At 37.7% G+C, this 21935-nt stretch overlaps 1 protein-coding gene across 2 annotated transcripts in view; it reads left to right on the forward strand.

Annotated features, from left to right (window-relative positions):
- The window catches only part of LOC108425947 (protein mono-ADP-ribosyltransferase PARP14-like), a 44521-nt gene that overhangs the window by 12892 nt on the left and 9694 nt on the right, over positions 1-21935 (forward strand). The window contains exons 8-23 of one of the 2 annotated variants that reach the window (XM_017695039.2): positions 499-586; positions 1907-2011; positions 2283-2345; positions 4648-4821; positions 5625-5788; positions 8461-8500; positions 8602-8706; positions 8870-8932; positions 10944-11120; positions 13776-13948; positions 15113-15177; positions 15802-15844; positions 17681-17834; positions 18935-19043; positions 20849-20873; positions 21053-21206. In XM_017695039.2, coding sequence (XP_017550528.2) covers positions 499-586; positions 1907-2011; positions 2283-2345; positions 4648-4821; positions 5625-5788; positions 8461-8500; positions 8602-8706; positions 8870-8932; positions 10944-11120; positions 13776-13948; positions 15113-15177; positions 15802-15844; positions 17681-17834; positions 18935-19043; positions 20849-20873; positions 21053-21206 — 1702 coding nt within the window. The remainder of the gene's footprint in view (positions 1-498; positions 587-1906; positions 2012-2282; positions 2346-4647; positions 4822-5624; positions 5789-8460; positions 8501-8601; positions 8707-8869; positions 8933-10943; positions 11121-13775; positions 13949-15112; positions 15178-15801; positions 15845-17680; positions 17835-18934; positions 19044-20848; positions 20874-21052; positions 21207-21935) is intronic. The other variant, XM_037539684.1, reaches the window with a different exon arrangement.

The raw sequence follows: 21935 nt of genomic DNA on the forward strand, positions 1-21935 counted from the left end.
TCATTTATTCAATTTACGGTACAAGTTATTAATTTTTTAAGAGATGTTTCTGAGCATGTTAGATATAAGACAGTCCGCTTACATAAGGTTGAGAAAGTCACAAGAAAATGGGTGAAAAAACAGTTCAAAAAGGATTAAAGGCCATGGAGAAAATTAGACTCTTAACAATCACCTGGCCGACCATCAGTACTATTCCCAACAGATAAACAGCACTTAAACAATAGACTGACCAGAGTCCAAACTTCAACAGCACTGAATGTGTTTAGGATTAAAGAGTGAACTTTGGAGGTGTGTAAAAATATTCCTGCTGATTTCTTTGAAAAACAAATTGAGTCTCTTGAAAAGAATGGAAGCTGTAATAAACAATTTACTTAACGGTTGTTTTGACTGGAAATGAATTAAATGAAGGTGGTCTCTGACGTTTACCCAGTACAGTTACCTGAAATGTAAAAAAAGGGTACATACATTGTGCTTTCATTAACTGTTCTTTCCTGCTAGGCTTTTCCTAAAGCTATATGCCCAACAAGCTCTCCTCCTCAGGTCACCACACAAGCTCTAAAACTTAAACTCAGATCAGACACATCAGGTAATTTTCTTTTATTATGGTTGGGGCACAACCCAACGTGGGGTAAAATGTTACATGGACTTTTTTATGACGTTCTGTATCAACATCGCAGAAATTACTGTATATAATTACACTGTTGATGAACATTTTAGTGGCTGTAATGTAGCGCTATTTTGAAAAGTATGAATAACTCACAGGGAAAGCTAGTCAGACTGGAGTACAGCCACCACATGATGGAGTCTTAACTTATACCTCCCAATGCAAATAATGAAGAAAGTCAATTTCCTCCATCTAAATTCAAAATAGATACTTTTTTGGATGTTTCATGCATAGATTTGGCATATATGTATCATTTTATATTGAGGAACACCTCTTAGGGCTTAACGTCTTGTTCTTTGTATAGTAAAGCCCTAAATTAGACGCTTTATTCATTATAACCCATTTCAGTAAAATTGGAAGTATGTTATGTAAAGAAAACACTAATTAAACACTTGTAAGACATTGCTATGCAAATTATTGAGCATAAATTTTGACTAAGGTATATGTACTAATATATCGTCGTTCTCCAATGAAAAACATGTATCTCCAATTTTTACTTACGTTTGAGCTCAGCAGCTGTCCTTTACAATGTGTGAAAATTTCATGATGATTTGACCAATAGAAATGCTCCAAAATTGCTTCAAAAAAAAAAAACTTCTATTGAAATTAAAGAATGTTTTTACCCCCTCCTGTAAAGTTACTATTTTGGAGATGTTTGTTATTCTTTGGACACTGACGATATGTCATAATCAATAAAAAAGTGCATAGTGAAAAACATTTAGAAAATTATAATATGGGCTTACTGAACAACAAATACGACCATAATAAAGCAATAACACATGTTCATTAAAATAATAAAGATACTAAGCACCAAATACCAAAATTAACACCAGTAAATTATATTTTAGTATTATAATGCTGATATTGTTCTACTTTATGGTCAAAACTAAATCTGCCACTTTTGACATTGCACCTCTTTCACTAATCATATTTCTTTCAATGAATAAATCATTTTTATGCAGTTAAATTGAAAAGCTTGTCCGGTTCATACAATATAGAATTGTATTGAATAAATTGACATTTTAGCAACTGTTACATCTAGTCCCCCGTCAATTACTATAAACCCCACACATGGGGTACGTTGTGACATTTGAACTCATGCCACTTTCTCCTTAATTGTTATAAACATTATGTGATGGAAACAGTAAGTGATGGAAGATTGCATTTCCATTTGTAGCAGATATCTGCAGGTTAAGCTTAAAGATTTTGTTCACTTTTATTTTTTTCGTATGTGGTTTACAGCGACTGTTCATGGAGTGCGAGTATTTCTCAAAAAAGGAGACATCACCAAAGAGACTGTGGATGTTATTGTCAATTCTAACAACAGGGATTTAAATGTTCACATCGGTGAGTCATTTTTACACTTAAGATAGCAATATAGTATTGCTAATTAAGTTCTGGTCAGTAGTGACCCAGCTCTACAGTTTACAGGTTGCCTTCCTGTAACTAATTCACTCAATAGTAGAAGAGTTCGATGACAACTTTAAAGTTTTGATGAAACTTGTTTTGGGAGTGTAATATAAAGTGAATCATGGCCTGAAATATTGTGTAAGGTTGTGGTGACTTGCAAGGCAGTATTGCTCCATGCTTTCAATATATATGGTCTTTTGTTTAACAGGGGTTTCTGGAGCAATCTTCAAAGCAGCAGGGAGAGCCATTGTGAATGAATACTTAAAGCGTGGTAAGTTCTTTTTAATGTATATTTGATTTCTAAAACTTATATCCTGTATGAATAATATTCAGGAATCTCAAGTTTTTTTTTTGGTTTTGCTCCAAAAATCAAGCCATTTTTAACCAGACTAACAAGTGTGTTCTGGTGAAGTAACAGATTCAGTTTGTGATGTTACCAAGTTTAGTGTTTTTAAAAATCATATCATGTTATCTGTTCTAAACTCAACTGACATACACTGACCTTCATACGTTTGGAATCCCTGTCATGTCAACAATGCTGTTATTTTATTCAGTAATATTTAATTGTACTTATTACAGGTTGAAACATTGTAAGCTATACACCAGAAAGTATGTTAAAATGATTTTATTCATTATTAGTACATTTTTAGGGGAAAATCAACTTCAAAATCAACTGTTTACAGTTTATAGCTATATTATGTCCATAGCTTTCTGGATGTTAATTTTTATTATAACTTCTTTCACAATATTCAACAGCTTTCTCAGTCATTACAGAATCATCTACAGATCAGTTTATTAGTTTGGACACATCTAATATTTATTCATTTCTGTACAGCTTCTTACTAATTAATCAAAACTAAAGGGATGGTTTTAGGGAGGGACAGAGGGGCCATGGCATGCCCCATGTTTGGAGAGAAGTGGATTATTCCTCCCAATAATTCCTGCATACTTGACTAGAGTTTATTAATAGAGTGTTGTGATTACTTTTGTTTTTCAAAGTTGGCTGTGTAAGCTTTTTTTGTTAAAACTGAAATACGTATCAAAAGAATGAAAACAGGCTGAAATATAGTGAGCTTTGCACTGAAAAGCCTGAAATGATCAGTTAAAAGTCAGAAACATTGGGTCATACATCTTTATGTATTAACATCACACACAAAGACTCAAAAAGAAGGTCTGGCTGAATGTTTAGGTCTCAAATGATCTCAAAATCATTGTACTGATAAGGATTTGTTGACGGTAATAGATCATTTACTTTCATCCTTAGAAAACATGACCTTTACTAGTTTAGCCTCTTTACCACTGCAGGGCCAAATGGTTGTGAGCGCAGAGGGTAAGCATTCCAGTCTCATTTCCACATGGACACAGTTTGACACGGAACATCTAAAAATCGGGCCCAGCGCGGTTTCCTCAGTAGGGTTAGCTAACCATGTTCAAGGCCACAGAACCACTTGATGGGATGATGTAATGACGTAGCTATTCACTGTTTGGTTCTACATTTATGTCAGTATTGTGCCATAGAATCCTGCTGCATTGGTTCAAATCTGAAAACAATCAAATAAGTTCATTTTGCTCACATGGATGCCAAATAAATGAAACAGATTTTTAAAATCCGCCTTTCAAGAAATAGCATAGCTTCAATCCAACAACAACTGCTAATTGTTAAACGTCACTGCTAACCAGGAGAGACTCACTGGTTAGCATTAGGTTAGCTAGCATGTTGCTAACTCTGCTGACCACAGAAAAGGTTTGATTCTGTCTAACAAAAGCTTTACTGATGCAAATGTAGATGATAATGGCTTAACTTGTTTAAACCTTATTTTGTGGTTCTGTGGTGTTTGGAGCTGTAGCCTCCTTGCTGAGCTAATGCTAGCCAGCTCCTCTCTAGCCAGCTTAGCTAGTGGCCTACAGATCCGATACAGGCTAATACAGGTTAGCCACACTTTTCTGTAGTTTTTTAAGTGTTTCCTGGTTCTGGTTTTGCAGCACAGCAGATGGAAAAAGAAATTGTAGCCAGTCTCTCTTGTTCGTATAAGTGCATCACGACACAGGAAAAGGCTTTGAAATTCTCTTTCAATGCACTCGCAATCATTAGATTCATCCACGTGGGGAATCGGCACAATCCACATTCTTCTTGATTCAGGCCAAAATGAATGAATGAAACAAATCAAAGTGAGTTTGTAAGATTTTTCAGAGTGTGGGCAGTCGTGGGCTGGAGGTTAGGGAACCAGCCCTGTGACCGGAAGGTTGCCGGTTTGATCCCCTTGGTTGACAGTCCATGACTGAAGTGCCCTTGAGCAAGGCACCTAACCCCCAATTGCTCCCCGGGCACCATGGATAGGGCTGCCCACTGCTCCGGGCAAGTGTGCTCACTGCCTGCTAGTGTGTGTGTTCATGTGTGTGTTCATGTAGTGTGCATGTATGTGGGTGTTTCACTGCACAGATGGGTTAAATGCAGAGGTCTAATTTCACAGTGTGCAAAACACAGTGACAAATGGTTCTGAATTCTAATTCAAATTTTTAAACCAGGCTTCTTCTGTCCAGCAGTTTCTCTAATCTTGTGTGAATCTTGCCAGGTCCTAGACCAGATGATGTGATCTTGACAGGTAGTGGCAATCTTTCCTGTAAGCACATCGCTCAGATGTTTGGGCCCATTCATGCTGCGGATATCATAACCTCCATTGAGAAGGTCCTGAATCTATGCGAAAGTAATATGGCTACCTCAGTGGCCATCCCAGCAATCGGGACAGGTGAGACCACAACCAGTCCCTGACCTGCAGAGCATGAACACATATTTCCTTAATAGAGTTCATATTACTTCTTCAATAGAGTTTCAAACACACATGCATTAGAACAGTGGTCAACAACCATCGACCTGGAGATCTAATGTGCTGCAGAGGTTTTATACAGCCTGTACACCGATCAGGCATAACATTATGACCACCTCCTTGTTTCTACGCTCATTGTCCATTTTATCAGCTCCCCTTACTATATAGGTGCACTTTGTAGTTCTACAGTTACAGACTGTAATTCATCTGTTTCTCTGCATACTTTGTTAGCCCCCGTTCTTCACTGGTCAGGACCCCCATGGATCCTCACAGAGCAGGTACTATTTGGGTGATGGATCATTCTCAGCTCAACAAATAGTACCTGCTCTGTGAGGGTCCGTGGGGGTCCTGACCACTGAAGATCAGGGTAACCAAAGTATGCAGAGAAACAGATGGACTACAGTCTGTAACTGTAGAACTACAAAGTGCACCTATGTAGTAAGTGGAGCTGATAAAATGGACAATGATCGTAGAAGCAAGGAGGTGGTCATAATGTTATGCCTGATCGCTGTATTTAACACATCTAACACAAATGCATCTCATCAACCAGTCAAGGACCTCTGAAGATGAGAAGTATCTGGAGCAGGTGTGGCAGAGCTTAACCAAAGTTGGGTCTCCAGGACCAGGATTGTTGACCACTACTTTAAAATGACATTTAGTAATTATAGTGACCTGTGCTGCATTGTATAAAGCATCAAAGTAATATAAACCTGCCCACCCTGCAGGACAAGGTGGGATTTCAGCTTATGCATCTATCAGTGCCATCTTCACTGGACTGGAGAACCATTTGATTCGGTCGAATTCATCTTGGCTGAAGAAGATTGTTGTGGTTGCATTTGATCACATCATTTGGGATGCCTTTCGTGGTTATTTCAGGGAGAGGAACAAGGTTTCATTTAATCATTCATCATCATAATTAATTTAATGAATTGCTGTGCGTCTCTTTTTAAATTGCATTTATATGTATTGTTATACTTTATTAAGGATTTTATGTTTTAATTAAAATGCAGATATATTTAATTTTTTTTATTTAATCATTTGAGTAAAACAATGCCTGACTGTCAGTAAACTCTACTAATGTATATATCAATTTGGTGTTATTTTATAGGTGAGCATGGTTGTATGCAAAGGTGTGGACACCCCTACCCAAATTACATATTTTATTTATTTTTTTAAGTGAAATGAAGCAAACACAGCCTCTGCAGCAAACTATTTAAAAATTACATGCAAATGCTAGTATTTAATTAACTTAAAAACATAATAGACTTGCCCCCAAGGTCAACAGTCAGCAAGGTGTTCTTGTCATCAAATGCTACTCCTTTTTCCCTAAGCATTCATTCAGTGATTATAGCCAAGAGTTCAGTTTTTATTTAATCATCCTAAAATACTTGTTTCCAACGTGCCTCAGGTTCGTCTATACATTTTTTAAAATGTTAACTTTCGTGATGAGGTTGCAGGTGGGGTTTCCTTCTGATGACTTTTCTAAACAGATCATGTTTGCACAAACAACGTTTCACCAGTAGAATGGTACACCCTCCCAGCAAACACAGTTACGTTGTGAGAATGTTGTGACAGCCTATTATTTCAGTGCCCACAGTGTTGTCACAACATTGTAATTTCTCAGAAAGTTGTGATGATGTTATCTGACAACATTTGACAATATAGTGACAATTAGTTCCATTATACTGTGAATGGAGCTCCATGGAATTTTGCTAAGTTACCAGCAGGTAGTCATAACACTGTCTGGCAATGTTACTGAATAATGAGGTTGTGACAGTATTGTGACCTTGTTCAGACAACATAACCAGGACCACATTTTGACAATGTTGTAGCAATGATGTGTCTTCTCCTGATATGTAGGCATCAGTTAGCTTCATTTTAATATCTCCAGGCAGCTGCGTCGAGCAGCTTTGATTGTTAGCACAAGGTTTGAAGAGTAAGAGGATTATTGCGCTCTGGGTTTATCATCAGTAGATAATCCCTAATGACAGTTCTTGACCTCCCTAACCAGCCCTAATCAATTAAGGCCTAACGAGTTAATTTAGTTCTCATACTTTACAACTGGAAGGATGTCCAAACTTTTGCACAAACCATTTTTTTTAAATGTTCAAAATTTGAAATCAGAAAATTGGAACAATGGAGTACATTTCTTTGTTTTATATTGATTTATCTCAAGAAGATTAAGCAAATGAACATATACAGTCACTCTGCTTGTATCTAGTTCTCTTAACAGTAAAAATACAGAGACAGATCCAAAAAACACAGATCATGGCAACATATTTTCATATTCATAAACACGGCCCAAACCAGCCCTTACTGAGCAATGGTCATTAATATGCATTAGCTCATTAACATGCGTAGGTAACTAACTGCATCAGTAAGAAGAGACCCATGTGCTTATCACCCCCAGGGTAAATTTACGAATTATATTAATATATTTTGCGAGGCATAGCATTGGGCCTCATTAACCATGCCACTTATACAGTTTTATGAAGATTCTGACATTAAACAGTGTTTTATTATTAGGAATTTGTTCTTAAGAACAGAATCTACACACCATCAAGAACACAAAGGTGCTAAACGATTCTGTAGTTTAAGCACACGTCATAAATCTGACAGACTTTTTTAAGGACCTTTTTCAAGAACACATTTAAGAACACACTTAGGACAAAAGTTGGCAACCCGAATGTTAAGAAGAGCCATTTTGTCCTTTTAACAAAAATCTAACCACCTTAGATTTTTTATGTTTTATGTCCATTTCACCATACTGACTGTAAATATGTCTCAGTATGTGCTAATGTACTAGTATAGGTTAAAAATATAATATAAATACCCAGACTTACTTAGCTCTGCTTTAAACTTTAGCTCAGCTATAGCTGCTTTTCTCACATCTCCAACAGGCAACTTTTCCAAAAGTAGAATAATATCTCTCAACATAGGATTTTTTCTCATTCGCCAGATTCTTGTTCAAATTTTTCCATTTCACCTTCAGTGGTGCCTGAGGTGCCAGAATGTAATTGCTGCACCTTTGAAGGTGGAACAGGAAAATGTGAACATGCGGCTGGTGAATGACAGGCTGACTTATGCTTTGCAAATTTTTAGTATTTTGTCAGTTTCTCGTAGCAAATTAAACATATCAAGAAGCCAGCTGGAGCAATTATAAATGCAAATAAATCATTCTGTCTACAAATTATAGATGTACCTTTTCATTAGCTAGCTAACCAGATGAGCCTGTTGTCTGTGTTGCTGTGACCAGCAGTCTACTCACCAACATTCAGGATTAAAACTTGGTGAATGAGCAGTTATAGGCTACATGAACTCCAGCATTTAAGAATGATTCACTCCAGCATTTAAGAATCAGAAGAGCTTCATTTTTCTATTGTATTTTTATCTAAAAATCTAATTGTGGATCCGTAACATGGCAGTGAAAGGGCTCCGGAGTCGCAGGTTGAAGACCCCTGACTTGGGTTTTATGAATCTGGACCAGCGCATTTAGATTTTTCATTGATATTGCGTAAATAAAAAATTAAAAACCTTTAAATCCCCTTTTTCCTTTTTAAGCAGTCCCTTACAGGCACCACGGCAGCATGTGCAAATCAAGGTTTGAATTATGTTTATATCATCAAAATAGACCTTCAGCAACTTTTTAAGAACTCATCTCTATTTTATAATGGACATGTTTATTTTCAACCAAACTTACAGTCAAGATTGAAGGCGTCAGAATTGAGGTTAAAAAAGGCAACATCACAAACGAAACAGTGCAAGCCATAGTGAACACAACCAACAGAGAGATTGACTTAAAAACAGGTTAGTTTACTCTGTATTTACCTTTTTTACTCAAAATAAAGAGCAATATTCTCATATGTACCATGTCCGGGAAGTGGAGACTAATGTTAAAGATCTGAAATGACGGTGTTTGATGTTATGCAGCTCGTTATTCTCAATAGAAGAAAATGTTGAATGCTTTCAGGTGTTTCTGGGGCCATATTCAGAGCAGCTGGTCCATCTGTTGAAAAGGAGTGCCAAAAATTGGGTAAGTGTTCTCCCTGGGTACAGGGGCAAATTTACCAAAGATAATTGCGGTAGCTTGATCAGAACGTTTTGGGGGTGCCTTTAACTTTAAGGACACATACACGAGCATTCAAAAGTTTGGAATCACTTTGTTAATCATTTTTGATAGTTCATGTACACAAACATACAGCTGTATGCTAATGTTTGAACACTTGAACAATGTTTTGTTGATTTTCTAAGTGAATGTAAGTTAGCAAGTCCTCTGCACTGAATACACTTAAATGTTTTTTTTCTGCAAAATTTCTATTTATTTGCTGAGTTGAACATACTGAAAACACTAAAACAGAAAACATAATGAGCCGTAACTTTTGCACAGTCCACATTTTATATTTTATTTTTCTATGTGCAGCTAAACCTCCCATCAGGTCCTGTACTGTCAAACGGCACTTTTAATTTGCCTTTCTGGCCACCAAATCTTGCCTTGACTTCCACAGTTCCCCTTAACTGCCATTCCTAATAACATTCAGTGGAGGCCTGCAAGCCTGAAGTGCTTTAATGTCTTTTTTATAGCCTTCTGCTGCTTTGTAGGTGTCAGTTAGCTTCATTTTCAGATATTCAGTCAGTCATATGCAAATGTTTGAACACTCCTGGTCAAATTCCACGTTTTATTGATTTTCTGTAAAAATAAATTAGCGTGACTTCCGCAGAGAAAACACTCACATCACACTCGTTCTACACAATTCATTTTTCAGGGGTGTGTAATATAAAAGTGTAATATATTGAGAAAAGTGTAATATATTGAGAAAATATAGTGTAATATATTGAGAAAAACTAATGATAATCTTTTCAGAGACCACATTTTATGTTTTTATATTTTTTCCAGTATGTTAAATTTAGCAAATAAACAGTAATTGTGTTAAAATGTGTTAAAAGTGTGCCTCTGTAAAGGATGTGTTCCCTTATGTACACTTAGAAAACCAACAAAGATTTTATTATAATATGTATAATGTTTGACATTTTATTCAATAGAATTATTTGAAGAACTGTGAAGTGAATAAAATGATAAATAATAAACAGTAATTATCTAACACTCAATATTATTAACTTATTTATCTTGAGATTTGATTTCTACTTTTTAAATATGATGAATTCTGGATTGTCAGCGCTGTCGCCTCACAGCGAGGAGGGCCTGGGTTCGAGTCCCCGGCTGGGCAACCAGGGTTCTTTGTCCTGTGTGGTGTTTGCATGTTCTCCCTGTGTCTGCATGGGTTTCCTCCAGGTTCTCCGGTTTCCTCCATCAGTCCACAGACATGCAGTCGGGCTGTTTGGACATGCTAAATTGCCCCTAGTTGTGAGTGTGTGAGTGAATGTGTCTGTCTGCCTTGCGATGGACTGGCAACCTGTCCAGGGTGTGACCTGCCTTTCGCCCAATGACAGCTGGAATAGCTTCTAGCACCCCCCGCGACCCAGAAGGAGAAGCAGCTTAGAAGATGTGTGTGAGAAGAAGAATTCTGGATTGTCATTTAATTATAACTCTCAATGTTATGCTATGGAGCCCCGCTGGTGACATCCTGTATAAATAAAAATAATGCGTGGCCATGACTTAGTAAGGCATGGGAACAAGATAATGGTGTGGGAATGAGATCCTAATGTGTGGCCACAACTTAATTATCTCATTCCCGCACTTTTTAAGGCCAAGCATTATTTTTATTTATATGGTATGTTGCCTGCAGGGTTCTGGATTTGGCAGCTTTTTCAGTCATTTTAAAATCTTCTGTAGGTCAGTTCTTCATCTTGGAATGAAGAACACTTGCAAAATGTTCTCATTTTAACATACAATTTTCCTAGTGTTCAGCTACTTATTTGAAACATTTGACTAACCAAATTGGTTTTGAATTACAGAAACATTTTAAACTTTTCCGCATTGACTCCACACTTAAGCGCGGCAGTACCTGATGAACCTGTTGTTACTGTGTAGGAGAGAAAACTTCAGTCTTTGAAACATGCCGGTGGCTTCACCTGTGTCTTTGAAGGTCCATTGCAGGATGATAAGGTTGCTCTGACCAGTGCTGGAAAGCTACAGTGTGATTTCATCATCCACATGGTGGGACCCCACTCCACTGCAGAGGCGAGGTTACGGGTAAAGAAAGTATTGGAGCAATGTGAGAAGAAGAAGATCAGCACAGTTTCCTTCCCGGCTATTGGCACAGGTATGAATTTTAAATTGGAAAACTATTAATGGGGCATTTCTGGCTAAAACTAGGAATTAATGTTATTTGGCATGTTATTGAACATTCTGTAGCACAGCATTATTAGTTTGCCAGAATTCATGATTTTGTTGTTTTCTTTTTATTAGTGTTCTCCCAATACCCAGCATGCATTACTCAAATACATCATACAACCATAAAACCCCTCCTCTTGCAACTGCAATGAAGAAATCCTGACTGCTAGGGTAGCCACTGATACAGAGGCTAATAACTACAGACCTTCTAGCTCAGGGGTCAGCAACCTAAATGTTAAGAATAGCCATTTTGTCGTTTCAGTAAAAATCAGACCACCTTGGGAGCCACAACATTTTATGTCCATTTCATCATCTTGGCTGTAAATATGTCACAGTATGTGCTAATGTTCTAGTATAGGCTAAAAATATAATAGAAAAATGCAGACTTACATCGCTCTGCTTTGAGATTAATCTGAGCTATAGCTGCTTTTCTCACATCTCCAGCAGGAAACTTTTCCTCAAAAGTAGAAATGTTTCTTGGAAAATATCTCTCAACGTTCAACTTTTTTGCCAGCTTCTTGTTTGGATTTTTTTTTTATGTTCCACCTTAAATGGTGCCTGAGGCGCCAGAAAGTAACTACTGCACCATTTAAGGTGGTAAGATGATTTCTTCTTTTAGTGTTTAACAGTTTCTCAATGCAGATTAAATGTATCAGGACACCATGTGAATGCTTATAAATGCAAATTAGCAAAGTCCATTAATTTCCAAATTATTGATGTTCCTCTTAAATCTTTCTCTTTGCCTTTTTGTTACCTACAAGCTAGGTGAGATTTGTGGTCTGTATTGCCATGGTGACCACCAGTTTGCACACCAACCTTTAGGGTTAACAGTTGAATGAGCAGTTATACATTAACTCCAGTGTTTAAGACCAGTTATTGTATTTGACTATTTATTTTACTGTAAAGGAAGATTATTTTATTTTTACCTAAAAATTGCCTAATTCTGCTGTGGAGCCACAACAGGGCAGTAAAAGAGCCACATGTTGCACTCCAGCAGAACTGTTAAAAAAAATTATTTGACCTATAGCACTTGTAGATAATCAAATACCCCTCCCACCTTCAAAATATATCATCAAAAGGAGGTTTCTTACTGTTCATGCTGGAAATCTCACTCTAGACAGTTGTTGCACCACTGCTGGAGGCCAGTAGGCATGTTCAGAACAGACATGTTTTAGCCAGAGCACCTCTTTAATACCTACACTTCACTGTCCAGGAAACACCGTATATCTCCATTATTGTCATTTTTTAGTTTTCCCACAGCAAAATGTTCATGATGAGTGGACTAATAGAAATGCTTCAAATTTGCTTGGAATGAAACCTCTTTAAATTCACTTACATTAAAAGTTATGACGGTTTTGGTCTTCTTTTTTTTAAGTTACTTGTAAGATTGTAAAAAAAATGGAAAATTGTCCGTTGTGGTGTAAAAACAACCAGGCTGAGTCCAAAAGTAGTTTTGCCAGTTTATTGGATGAAACCGCTGGACAAAACAATTTTATGATAATGAAGAAAAATATGAACAGTATAAATCAAGACAAAAATCATGCTAAATATGAAAAAATGTAACAAAGGTGAAAGAGAATAAATGAAATTGGCTTGAGAGCCATTAAAGAGCCCATCACCCCAGTAAAACTGAGTGAGGACTCTACGCTCTTTCTCCCATTTAGGCCAAGACAATGAGTTAAGGCTTAAAGCTCAAAGTCTCAACAATCCGTCCACCAGCCTGGACTAACCTGTTTTCACCATAGAAATTTATAACACCTCGGCGTATCTGAAGTGGCCTCTCATTGCCATGGCCTACACAGACGAGCGACACTGACTGCACACTCTAAGTTTTACTCCCCTTAGAAAACATACATTGTAATACATACAGATGAACTCATGACCATCACCTCCTGACCGGGAGCAATGATTCTAAACCAATGTCCAGAGAACACTCCCAAGGAGAACTCCTGACTGGGAACACATGATCTAAAATGAATGTTCATGGAATACCCCAGGGAACACCCAATCTTCATACTACCTAAAGCTAAAGATGAAATGTGATCAATTGAAGTGAAAGGTGTACCTGTGTATGTGAGTATGTCTGTGTGTGGTGACGGTGTAGGTGTGGGTATGTTTGTGTGATGTGCAAACTTCTTGGAGCCTAATTGCACGTGACATTCTCCCATTCCCTTGATAGAGTGACCATGGACATCTGGACATTGTTGACTTAGATTAGTTAGGCCAGAGACACCATAAAGATAAACTGAATGCACAGAAAACATCTAACATTTTTTAATAACTGTCACACGATGATCCATGCATATATATGAAGTTTAATAATACTCCTGTAATGATTATATACAGTGTATATATATATATATATATATATATATATATATATATATATATATATATATATATATATATATATATATATATAATTTCTGATTCTTTAATACCATTGAATAGCATATAGTCGGATGGGCAAGATCCCCAGATCTCTTACATACTGTTTTGGAGATGCATGCTATTCTTTGGTCAGTGATGATTTGAGAATAATATTTGACTGATTTACCACTCAAACAATGTCATTCTCTTTAAGGTAGAGGTGGTCTCAGTGGTGAAGAAGCTATGATTGCCATTCTGGAGGCATTTGAAGATCATTTATTTCAGCGTTCATTCACTGCTGTTAAACTCGTCTATGTTGTTGTTGACCATGATGAAGTTCTACAAGAGTTGCTGCAAGTTCTCAAAGAGTGGACAGCAGACCCCCAGGTAGAAAACATTAAGATACAAGAGTCAATGTGCTTCATTAAGAAATAATTTGCTTCATTAAAAGAAGAAATGCTGTAATGAATTATTACTCCAGCAAATTATTAAAGTACATCCAGAAAAACAAAGAAATTTCAAAAATACTCTTTTTGTTCTCAACTATTACAGCAATTTTTTATTGACTTAAAATGTTCAATTTTTTTCATTATGAAACACTTGAGTGCAAACTTTTAACACCCCTAGTCAAATGTATGTTTCATTGGTTTTGTTGTGAAAATGCAACATGACAAAAGCACAACTGGATGAGCGAGAAATCCGACTGGCTCCCTCTGCATTAAAAGCTAGTTAGGTCAGGACTCACAACCCAAATGTTAAGAAGATGTCCTTTCAACAAAGTCAAACCACCTTGGGAGACACAATATTTAATGTCCAGTATGTGCTGATGTCCTAGTATAAGCTAAAAATATATACAAAAACGCGGATTTACTTTGCTCTGCTTTAAGCTTTATCTCAGCTAGCTATAGTTTATGTAATGCTGCACCATTTAAGGTGGAATGGGAAAATTCGAAAATGAAGCGACTTTATCTTCGCAACTTTTCAGAGAGAGACAGTCTCTCATTGCAGATTTAATGTACCAGGAAACCAACTGTGCTTATAAATGCGAAAAAGTCCATTCATCTCTAAATCTTTGTCTTTCTGTTCGCTACTGGCGAGGCGAGACTGCATTGCTATGCGACCTGTAGTCTGTATCTCAGTCATTGAGAACCAGGGCTTTCGGGCTATGCTGCACACTTTGGAGCCAAGATTCACCGTCCAGTCTCAAAGATACTTTACTGACACAGTGACACCCCCCCCCCCCCCCACCCCCAGCTATTAAGTAAATAGAACCTACTAGTTGCAGTTCAAACAACTCAAAGGATGCAGCAGCCTGAACACTAACTTTAAAACAACAATTTTAACACTTTTCCAACAGTAACTGGGCAGCCAAACTTTGCAAACGACTGTAGAAGTTATTACACCTGTATTCCATTTCTTTCCACCACTGACTCACAAGCATTTATTAAGTAAAAAATAATTCAGCGAAAACAGATGGCAGACTGACCGGACAATTTTACTTATTACAAATGGATAAATACGATGCAACATGCACATTCATCTCCCTTTCAGGAGAGTGAAGATGATGATGGAGAATACGATGAAAAGGTCAAATTCTCTGAAGAAGAAAAACAGAAGTATGTTCTTAGATTGTTTCATGTATAATTGTTTTTTATTTATAAAACAATTATATATATATTTTTTGTTGTATGAAATATATTTTTGTATGCTAAAGTTGGTCAAATTACATAACGTGAAAATAACACATCCTCTACAGAGAACACCCCTCTGCACGTTTTAATGTGTAGTTGCTGTTTATTTGCTAAATTTAACATTTTGGAGAAAGGAAACATAAAATGTAGTATGTGCAAAATGTCATTTTGTTTTATTTTTTCTCAGTTTAATAAATTCGGCTAATAAACAAATGTCGTGCTAAAATCTGCAGGAAAATGTCATGTTGAAGTAAGTTCTGCTTCGAGGATGTTTTCACTTATTTTCACTTAGAAAATCATCAAAACATGTAATTTGACCAAGGGCACCTGAACTGTGTATAATTGTATATTTTATTATGTTTAGACTGAATTTACCTCCTCTGATTTACTTTTGAGTAAACTACAACTAATAGTTTTCCAACCTGGGGTAGAATTCATGGCAGAAGCATTATCTCTCCTTTATTCTGATTGTATCAGGTCCAACTAATAAATTTATTTCCTTTAATTGACTTTTTTTTTTTACAACACTTCTGATGTGTTTTTGTCCAGGCATGCTGGTCAGCTCTTCTGGAATCCAGACACAGGCTTTGATGTGAGTACTGTAACAATAACTCACTGCCCCATGTGTTTTCTGTAGAGAAAGCTGATAAGGAAACTGTCCATTTATATGCAGTGCATAACTGTGTTTGGGTTGCTGTCTACATCATTTAAGCCTTCTGGAAACCAACCAGACAAGTTATTAACATTGTGTCTGACCAAATACTACTAGGCATAGAGAAGCATCAGTTACTCTCAAAACCAGCATTGGATTAGCTCTTCAAAGCCTTTTAAATACACTTACATACACTACATGGCCAAATGTATGTGGACACCTGATCATCACAACTAGATGAGCTTTTTGGACATCTCATTCCAAAACTGTGGGCATTAATATAAATAAATTAATATAACTGCCTCTACTCTGGGAAGCTTTCCATAGGGTTTTGGAGTATGTCTTTGGGAATTTGTGCCCATTCAGTCAAAAGAGCATCTGTGAGGTCAGATATTGATGTTGAATGAGAAGGCCTGGGGTTGAGTTCCTCCACACCAAGCTCATCAAACCATGTCTTTATGTAGTTCACTTTGTGCACAGGGATTCAGTCATGCTGGAACAGGAAAAGGTCTTTCTCAAACTGCTGCCACAAAGTTGGAAGCACATAATTGTCTAAAATGTCTTTGTAAGCTGTAGCATTAACCTTTACTGGAACTAAGGGGCCCAAACACAGAAAAAACAGCCCCAGCCCATTATTCCTCCTCCTCCAACTTTACTGTTAGCACTATGCATTCCAGCAGCATTCTCCTGACATCCACCAAACCCAGATTCTTCCATCAGACTACCAGATAGGGAAGCTTGATTCATCACTCCAAAGAACACGAGTCCAGTAACAGCATGCTTTACACCATTCCAGCTGACGCTTGATATTGCACAGTGCTCTTAGGCTTCTGTACAGCTTCTCAACCATGAAAACTCGTTTCATGAAGCTCTAGGCACACGTTTTTTGTGCTGATGTTGCTTCCAGAGACAGTTTAGAACTCTGTAGTAAGTGAGGCAATAGAGGATAGGCAATGTTTAGGCAATACACGCTTCAGCACTTGCTCTGTGAGTGTGCATGCTCTACCGCTTTGTGGCTGAGCTGTTGTTGCTTGCATTTCACAGCACTTATAGTTGTAGATAATGGAGGACAAACATTTTACAAGATGATTTGTGGCAAAGGTGGTATCGTATGATAGTGCCATGTTTAAATGTTTTTCAGTGACCTATTATACTGCCAGTATTTGACTATGGAGATTGCAAGGCCCTGTACTTATGTTATGATATTATACACTTATTAGTAATGGATGTGGCTGAAACACTTGAACTTTGGCAGGGTGTCCACATATGTTTGGCCATATAGTATACTTAGTTTAGTTTCTAAGCTACAAGCTCTGTTAAAACAGTGTTTTTTATTGAATTGGCTGCTTTAAAATGTTGAGTTAACTGAAAATTGACAATAATCTGTTCTATATCTGTATTAATTTCTTATTATAAGTTTGGTGAACTCAAAATTTCAAGGTAATTCAGTTATTAACTTTTTTAGTTTTTTTCTTTGCAGTGCATTGTAGCTCGGTGGTGGCTTAAGGGAACTTACCACTTCAATTTCAGTAGAAGTGCTCTTTTAAGAAAGACAAGCATAAGAAACAAACATATGCAAACTTAAAACCAGTTCTCCCTGTATCTAGATATGCTGAGGGCATATAGTAAACAGTAGACTCCAAAACTAGCATTTTCCCAGCAGACCCAGGGAGACCATGAATAGAGGTCCAAAAGCCCCGATACTTCCATATAAGCTGCTTCTTATGTTTTTATTATGTAATAATATCCTGACTCAGTCACTTGTAACACTTTCAGTTGAACAACCTGGACCCAGAGCTGAAGAAACTCTTTGACATGTGTGGCATCAGTGAGGCACAGCTTAAAGACAAGATAACATCTAAGGTCATTTATGACTTTGTTGAGAAGAAGGGAGGTGTGGAGGCTGTCAAGGAGGAGTTGAGGCAAGAAGGTGAGAAGAGCAGATAATGCAACTATTAATAGAGTCCACATGGCCACTTTACCACCTTGTTTCTACACTTAGCATCCATTTGGTCAGCTCCACTTACTATATAGGAGCACTGTGTAGATCTACAATTACAGACTAGTCCATCTGTTTCTCTGCATATTTTTTTACCCTGTTCTTCGGTGGTCAGAACCCCCACAGGACCACCACAGAGCAGGTATTATTTGGGTGGTGGATCATTCTCAGCACTGCAGTGACACTGATGTGGTGGTGTGTTAGTGTGTGTTGTGATGGTATGAGTGGATCAGATGCAGCAATGCTGCTGGAGTTTTTAAACACTGTCCACTCACTGTCCACTCTAATTAGACACTCCCACTTTGTGGGAGTAAAATCAGAGATGACAGCTCATCTGTTGCTCTGCAGTTTGTGTTGGTCATCCTCTAGTTCTTCATCAGTGGTCACAAGACGCAAAATACCCCCTCAGAAGGTTAGAAGAATATTTTGCTTGAACTTCGAAATTTGCTTTCATTTGACAGGTAGTTGTAACTTGTCACTTTTTGGGTTTTTTTGCCATCTTTCTCTTGCTAACCTTCATAGTTAAACCTTCCTAGTTGTTATGTTTAGTTCTGGGGGCAGCAGCGTTCGCGTGATTGGCTGCACACTACACTAAGAATGCGGTGGGACACTAACCTCTCTAGATATGTGCACTCCAGTATTCACCTGGCACACATCGTTCATCCTGCATGGTCTTCATTCATTTTGTATTGGGCTACATTAGAAATGACCATTTTTCCATATTTCTCTCTGTCTTACTCTCTCAGTGGCCCACCAGGAATTCTCCTGGTCCTCTCAATAGCCAGTACATCCATGTAAACCACTGTCTTCAACTGCTGCACCCACATTGTTGTAAAGAGCACTATAAAATTAAACTTGAAAATGAATATTGAATTGAACTGATCTGAATTTAATAACCTGCACGTTATTGTCACTACAGCATGTAAGGTACCTCCTAACTGATGTAGATGGTGTGAGAATTTTATATAAGCATGTTTGTGGCTCTGTAATGCTAAATAACTTGCATTTTTCGTTTTGTGCTGTGTTCTTAGATAACACAATGCAAATAGTTGATGATATAAAACGAAAAACGAAGCTGAAAAAGAAGCGCAAGAAGAAAAAATTGACCAAAGCTGACATTGGGACACCCCAGAACTTCCGGCAAGTTTTTCTGTTTTTTTAATTTTACATGAAATCACTTCATTCAGTCTAGTATTACTTCACTTCAATCTGGGATGGGAAGTGATCTGTTGGAAGTGGTCTGGGATGAGAGGTGATCTGTTGGAAGTGGTCTGGGATGAGAGGTGATCTGATGTTCAATCATAACTACTGATGCAAGGTTGGACAAGCCTTACAGAATGCTGGTAGTATCCTATTCATCTTGAGGAGAATTGGTAGTAGGCATATAAGTTTGGAGTTAATTCCAGTAATTCCCATTTAACTGTTTGTCCTGCTGTTTTTCAGCAGTTAAGCAAATTGTAAATACAATTAAGTATTTAAGTACTACACTCACTGTCCATTTTATCAGCTCCACTTACTGTATAGCTGCACTTTGTAGTTCTACAGTTACAGACTGTAGTCCATCTGTTTCTCTGATACTTTATTAGCCCCCTTTTACCCTGTTCTTCAGTGGTCAGGACCCTCATGGACCCTCACAGAGCAGGTATTATTTGGGTGGTGGATCATTCTCAGCATTGCAGTGACACTGATGTGGTGGTGGTGTTTGAGTGTGTAGACACTCCTACCTGGTCAGTCCACCTTGTAGATGTAAAGTCAGAGAGAGTATCTGTTACTACACAGTTTTTCTTGGTCATTCTCTTGTCCTTTAGTGGTTACAGGACGCTGCCCACAGGCAGGTGGGTGGATATTTTTGGTTGGTGGACTATTCTCAGTCCAGCAGTGATACTGAGGCGATAAAAAAACTCCAGCAGCACTGCTGTGTCTGATCCACTCAGACCAGCACAACACACACTAACATACCACTCACATGTCGCTGTAGAGACCTGTGGGGGTCCTGTGGGGGTCCTGATGATCAAGGAAAAGGGTAAAAGTGGGATAACAGAGTATTCAGAGAAACAGATGGACTACAGTCTGTAATTGTAGAACTGTATATTGTAGAACTATAAAGTGCACCTATATAGTAAGTGGAGCTGATCAAATGGACAATGAGTGTAGAAACAAGGTAGATGTACCTAACAAAGAGTTCAGTGAATGTACATACAGTACTACACAAACGTTAGAGACCACCCTTCATTTATTTAATTTCAAGTCAAACAGGCCACTAAATACAAGTCATTAAGTAAATATTTAAAAAAAATAGAATTTCAGAACTGGAGTTCAAAAAATGACTAAAAGCTACAGAGAAAATGTGACTCCTAAAAAAATACCTGGAAGACCTGGTCGACACCAAAACTGCCCCCCATCAGATAAACAGCACTTAAATCTTTCATCTTTGAGAGGGAGGAGAAAATCAAGCTGCTTCAGATCTGAAAACATCCACAGGTGATTCTGTCCATCCTTCCACTGTGAGAAGACAACTCAGCGATGTGGGTCTGAAAGGATGTGTAGCTGTTCCAAGAAGCTCTTACTGAGAAAAGAAGACATCAAACAAAGAAGCTGCTGGTGTTCTCAGAACAGTGGACTGACCACCCCCGAGTCCAGAACTCAACATCACTTCAACAACTTTTAGGAGTGAGCTTTGGGAGGTGTGGCTGCAGATTTCTTTGAAAAACTGGAAGTGCTCAATACAAAAACGCTAAATGCTACAATAACGGAAACTCTTGAAGTTAAGTCAATGAAGGGTGGCCTCTGAGTTTTGCACCGTATGCATTTATGCTTTTGTGAAAAAAATAAAAATACTTTATTATTTTAATGTATTTAGTTTATTTTGGTTAACATATATCACATTAAGAAATTATTAATGCCACTTCTTTCTGTGTATCTGGTTCACTCTATGTGCTATCCAGGCACATCGGCCATGTGGGCTTTGCCGTGAGTACCTTAACTCTCATATGAACACATACATACATATATCCATAGTCCTAAAATACATAGTCAAAAGATATGTAGTGTATAAGAAAAAAATGAAAGGCTGTTGTTTTCACTTTTTGCACACTAGGATGGTAGATGAAGGTTATTTTTCATTGAGCAGCTACTGTCTCTAATTTCAGGTGGACAACCTGGACCCTGAACTGAAGAACTTGTTTGACATGTGCGGCATCAGTGAGGAACAGCTTAAAGATAAGAAAACATTTAAGGTCATTTATGACTTCATTGAGAAGAAGGGAGGTGTGGAGGCTGTCAAGGAACAGTTCAGGAGAGAAGGTGAGGACAGCACATAACACAGGTATGAAGTCATAGATTTAGGTCCATCTTGCATAAAAACAGTTAGTTGCATGTTTACTGTCCTAAACAGCATCATTTACGTTCAGCTGCAGCTTCATCTCCTCCATTATTTTAAATGCAGTTTTACTGTCACTGCAGTTTCACAGTCATTTCTCAAGATTTGCGTGACTGTTAGAGGCAGTGGTGGAGTGGTTAATCCGGTGAATCAGGTGGACCGGTAGAGGTTTGGGCTGCTTACTGAGAGCTAACCTGTAGATCCACGCATATAAGCACACAGACAACCTATAGAGGTTACATCAAAGTGTTTATCTGTAGTAATTTAGGAGGTAAACCAGTGGCCACCTATGCCAAGTGGTACACACAGTTTTCTAGGGTAGAGAGTTTATTACTTCAAGTTTGTTTAATTCAAGCCTTCAGTTCATTATCATGCACCAGATTTTGAATTTGAAGCTCCATTTGTTCTAAAAAATGTAATTAGGCCTGTTTAAAAGTGTATCTGTCCCTAAGGTTTGTCGTTTTCTACCTGGCCAAAGCCAAAAGTAAAAATAAAAGTTCTGTCGCCATCACTTTTTTGTGAATGTGGTACTTAAAATGCTCTTTTGATACAAAAGCTGTCATGGACATTTTCATATGAAAACGTGTAATGATGCAGGTAAGACATAAATGGGCCGTACACATATTTTCTGACCTGCCATGGCAGTATGCTTT

Source organism: Pygocentrus nattereri, chromosome 6 (genome assembly GCF_015220715.1).
Source record: "Pygocentrus nattereri isolate fPygNat1 chromosome 6, fPygNat1.pri, whole genome shotgun sequence".
Lineage (NCBI taxonomy): Eukaryota > Metazoa > Chordata > Actinopteri > Characiformes > Serrasalmidae > Pygocentrus > Pygocentrus nattereri.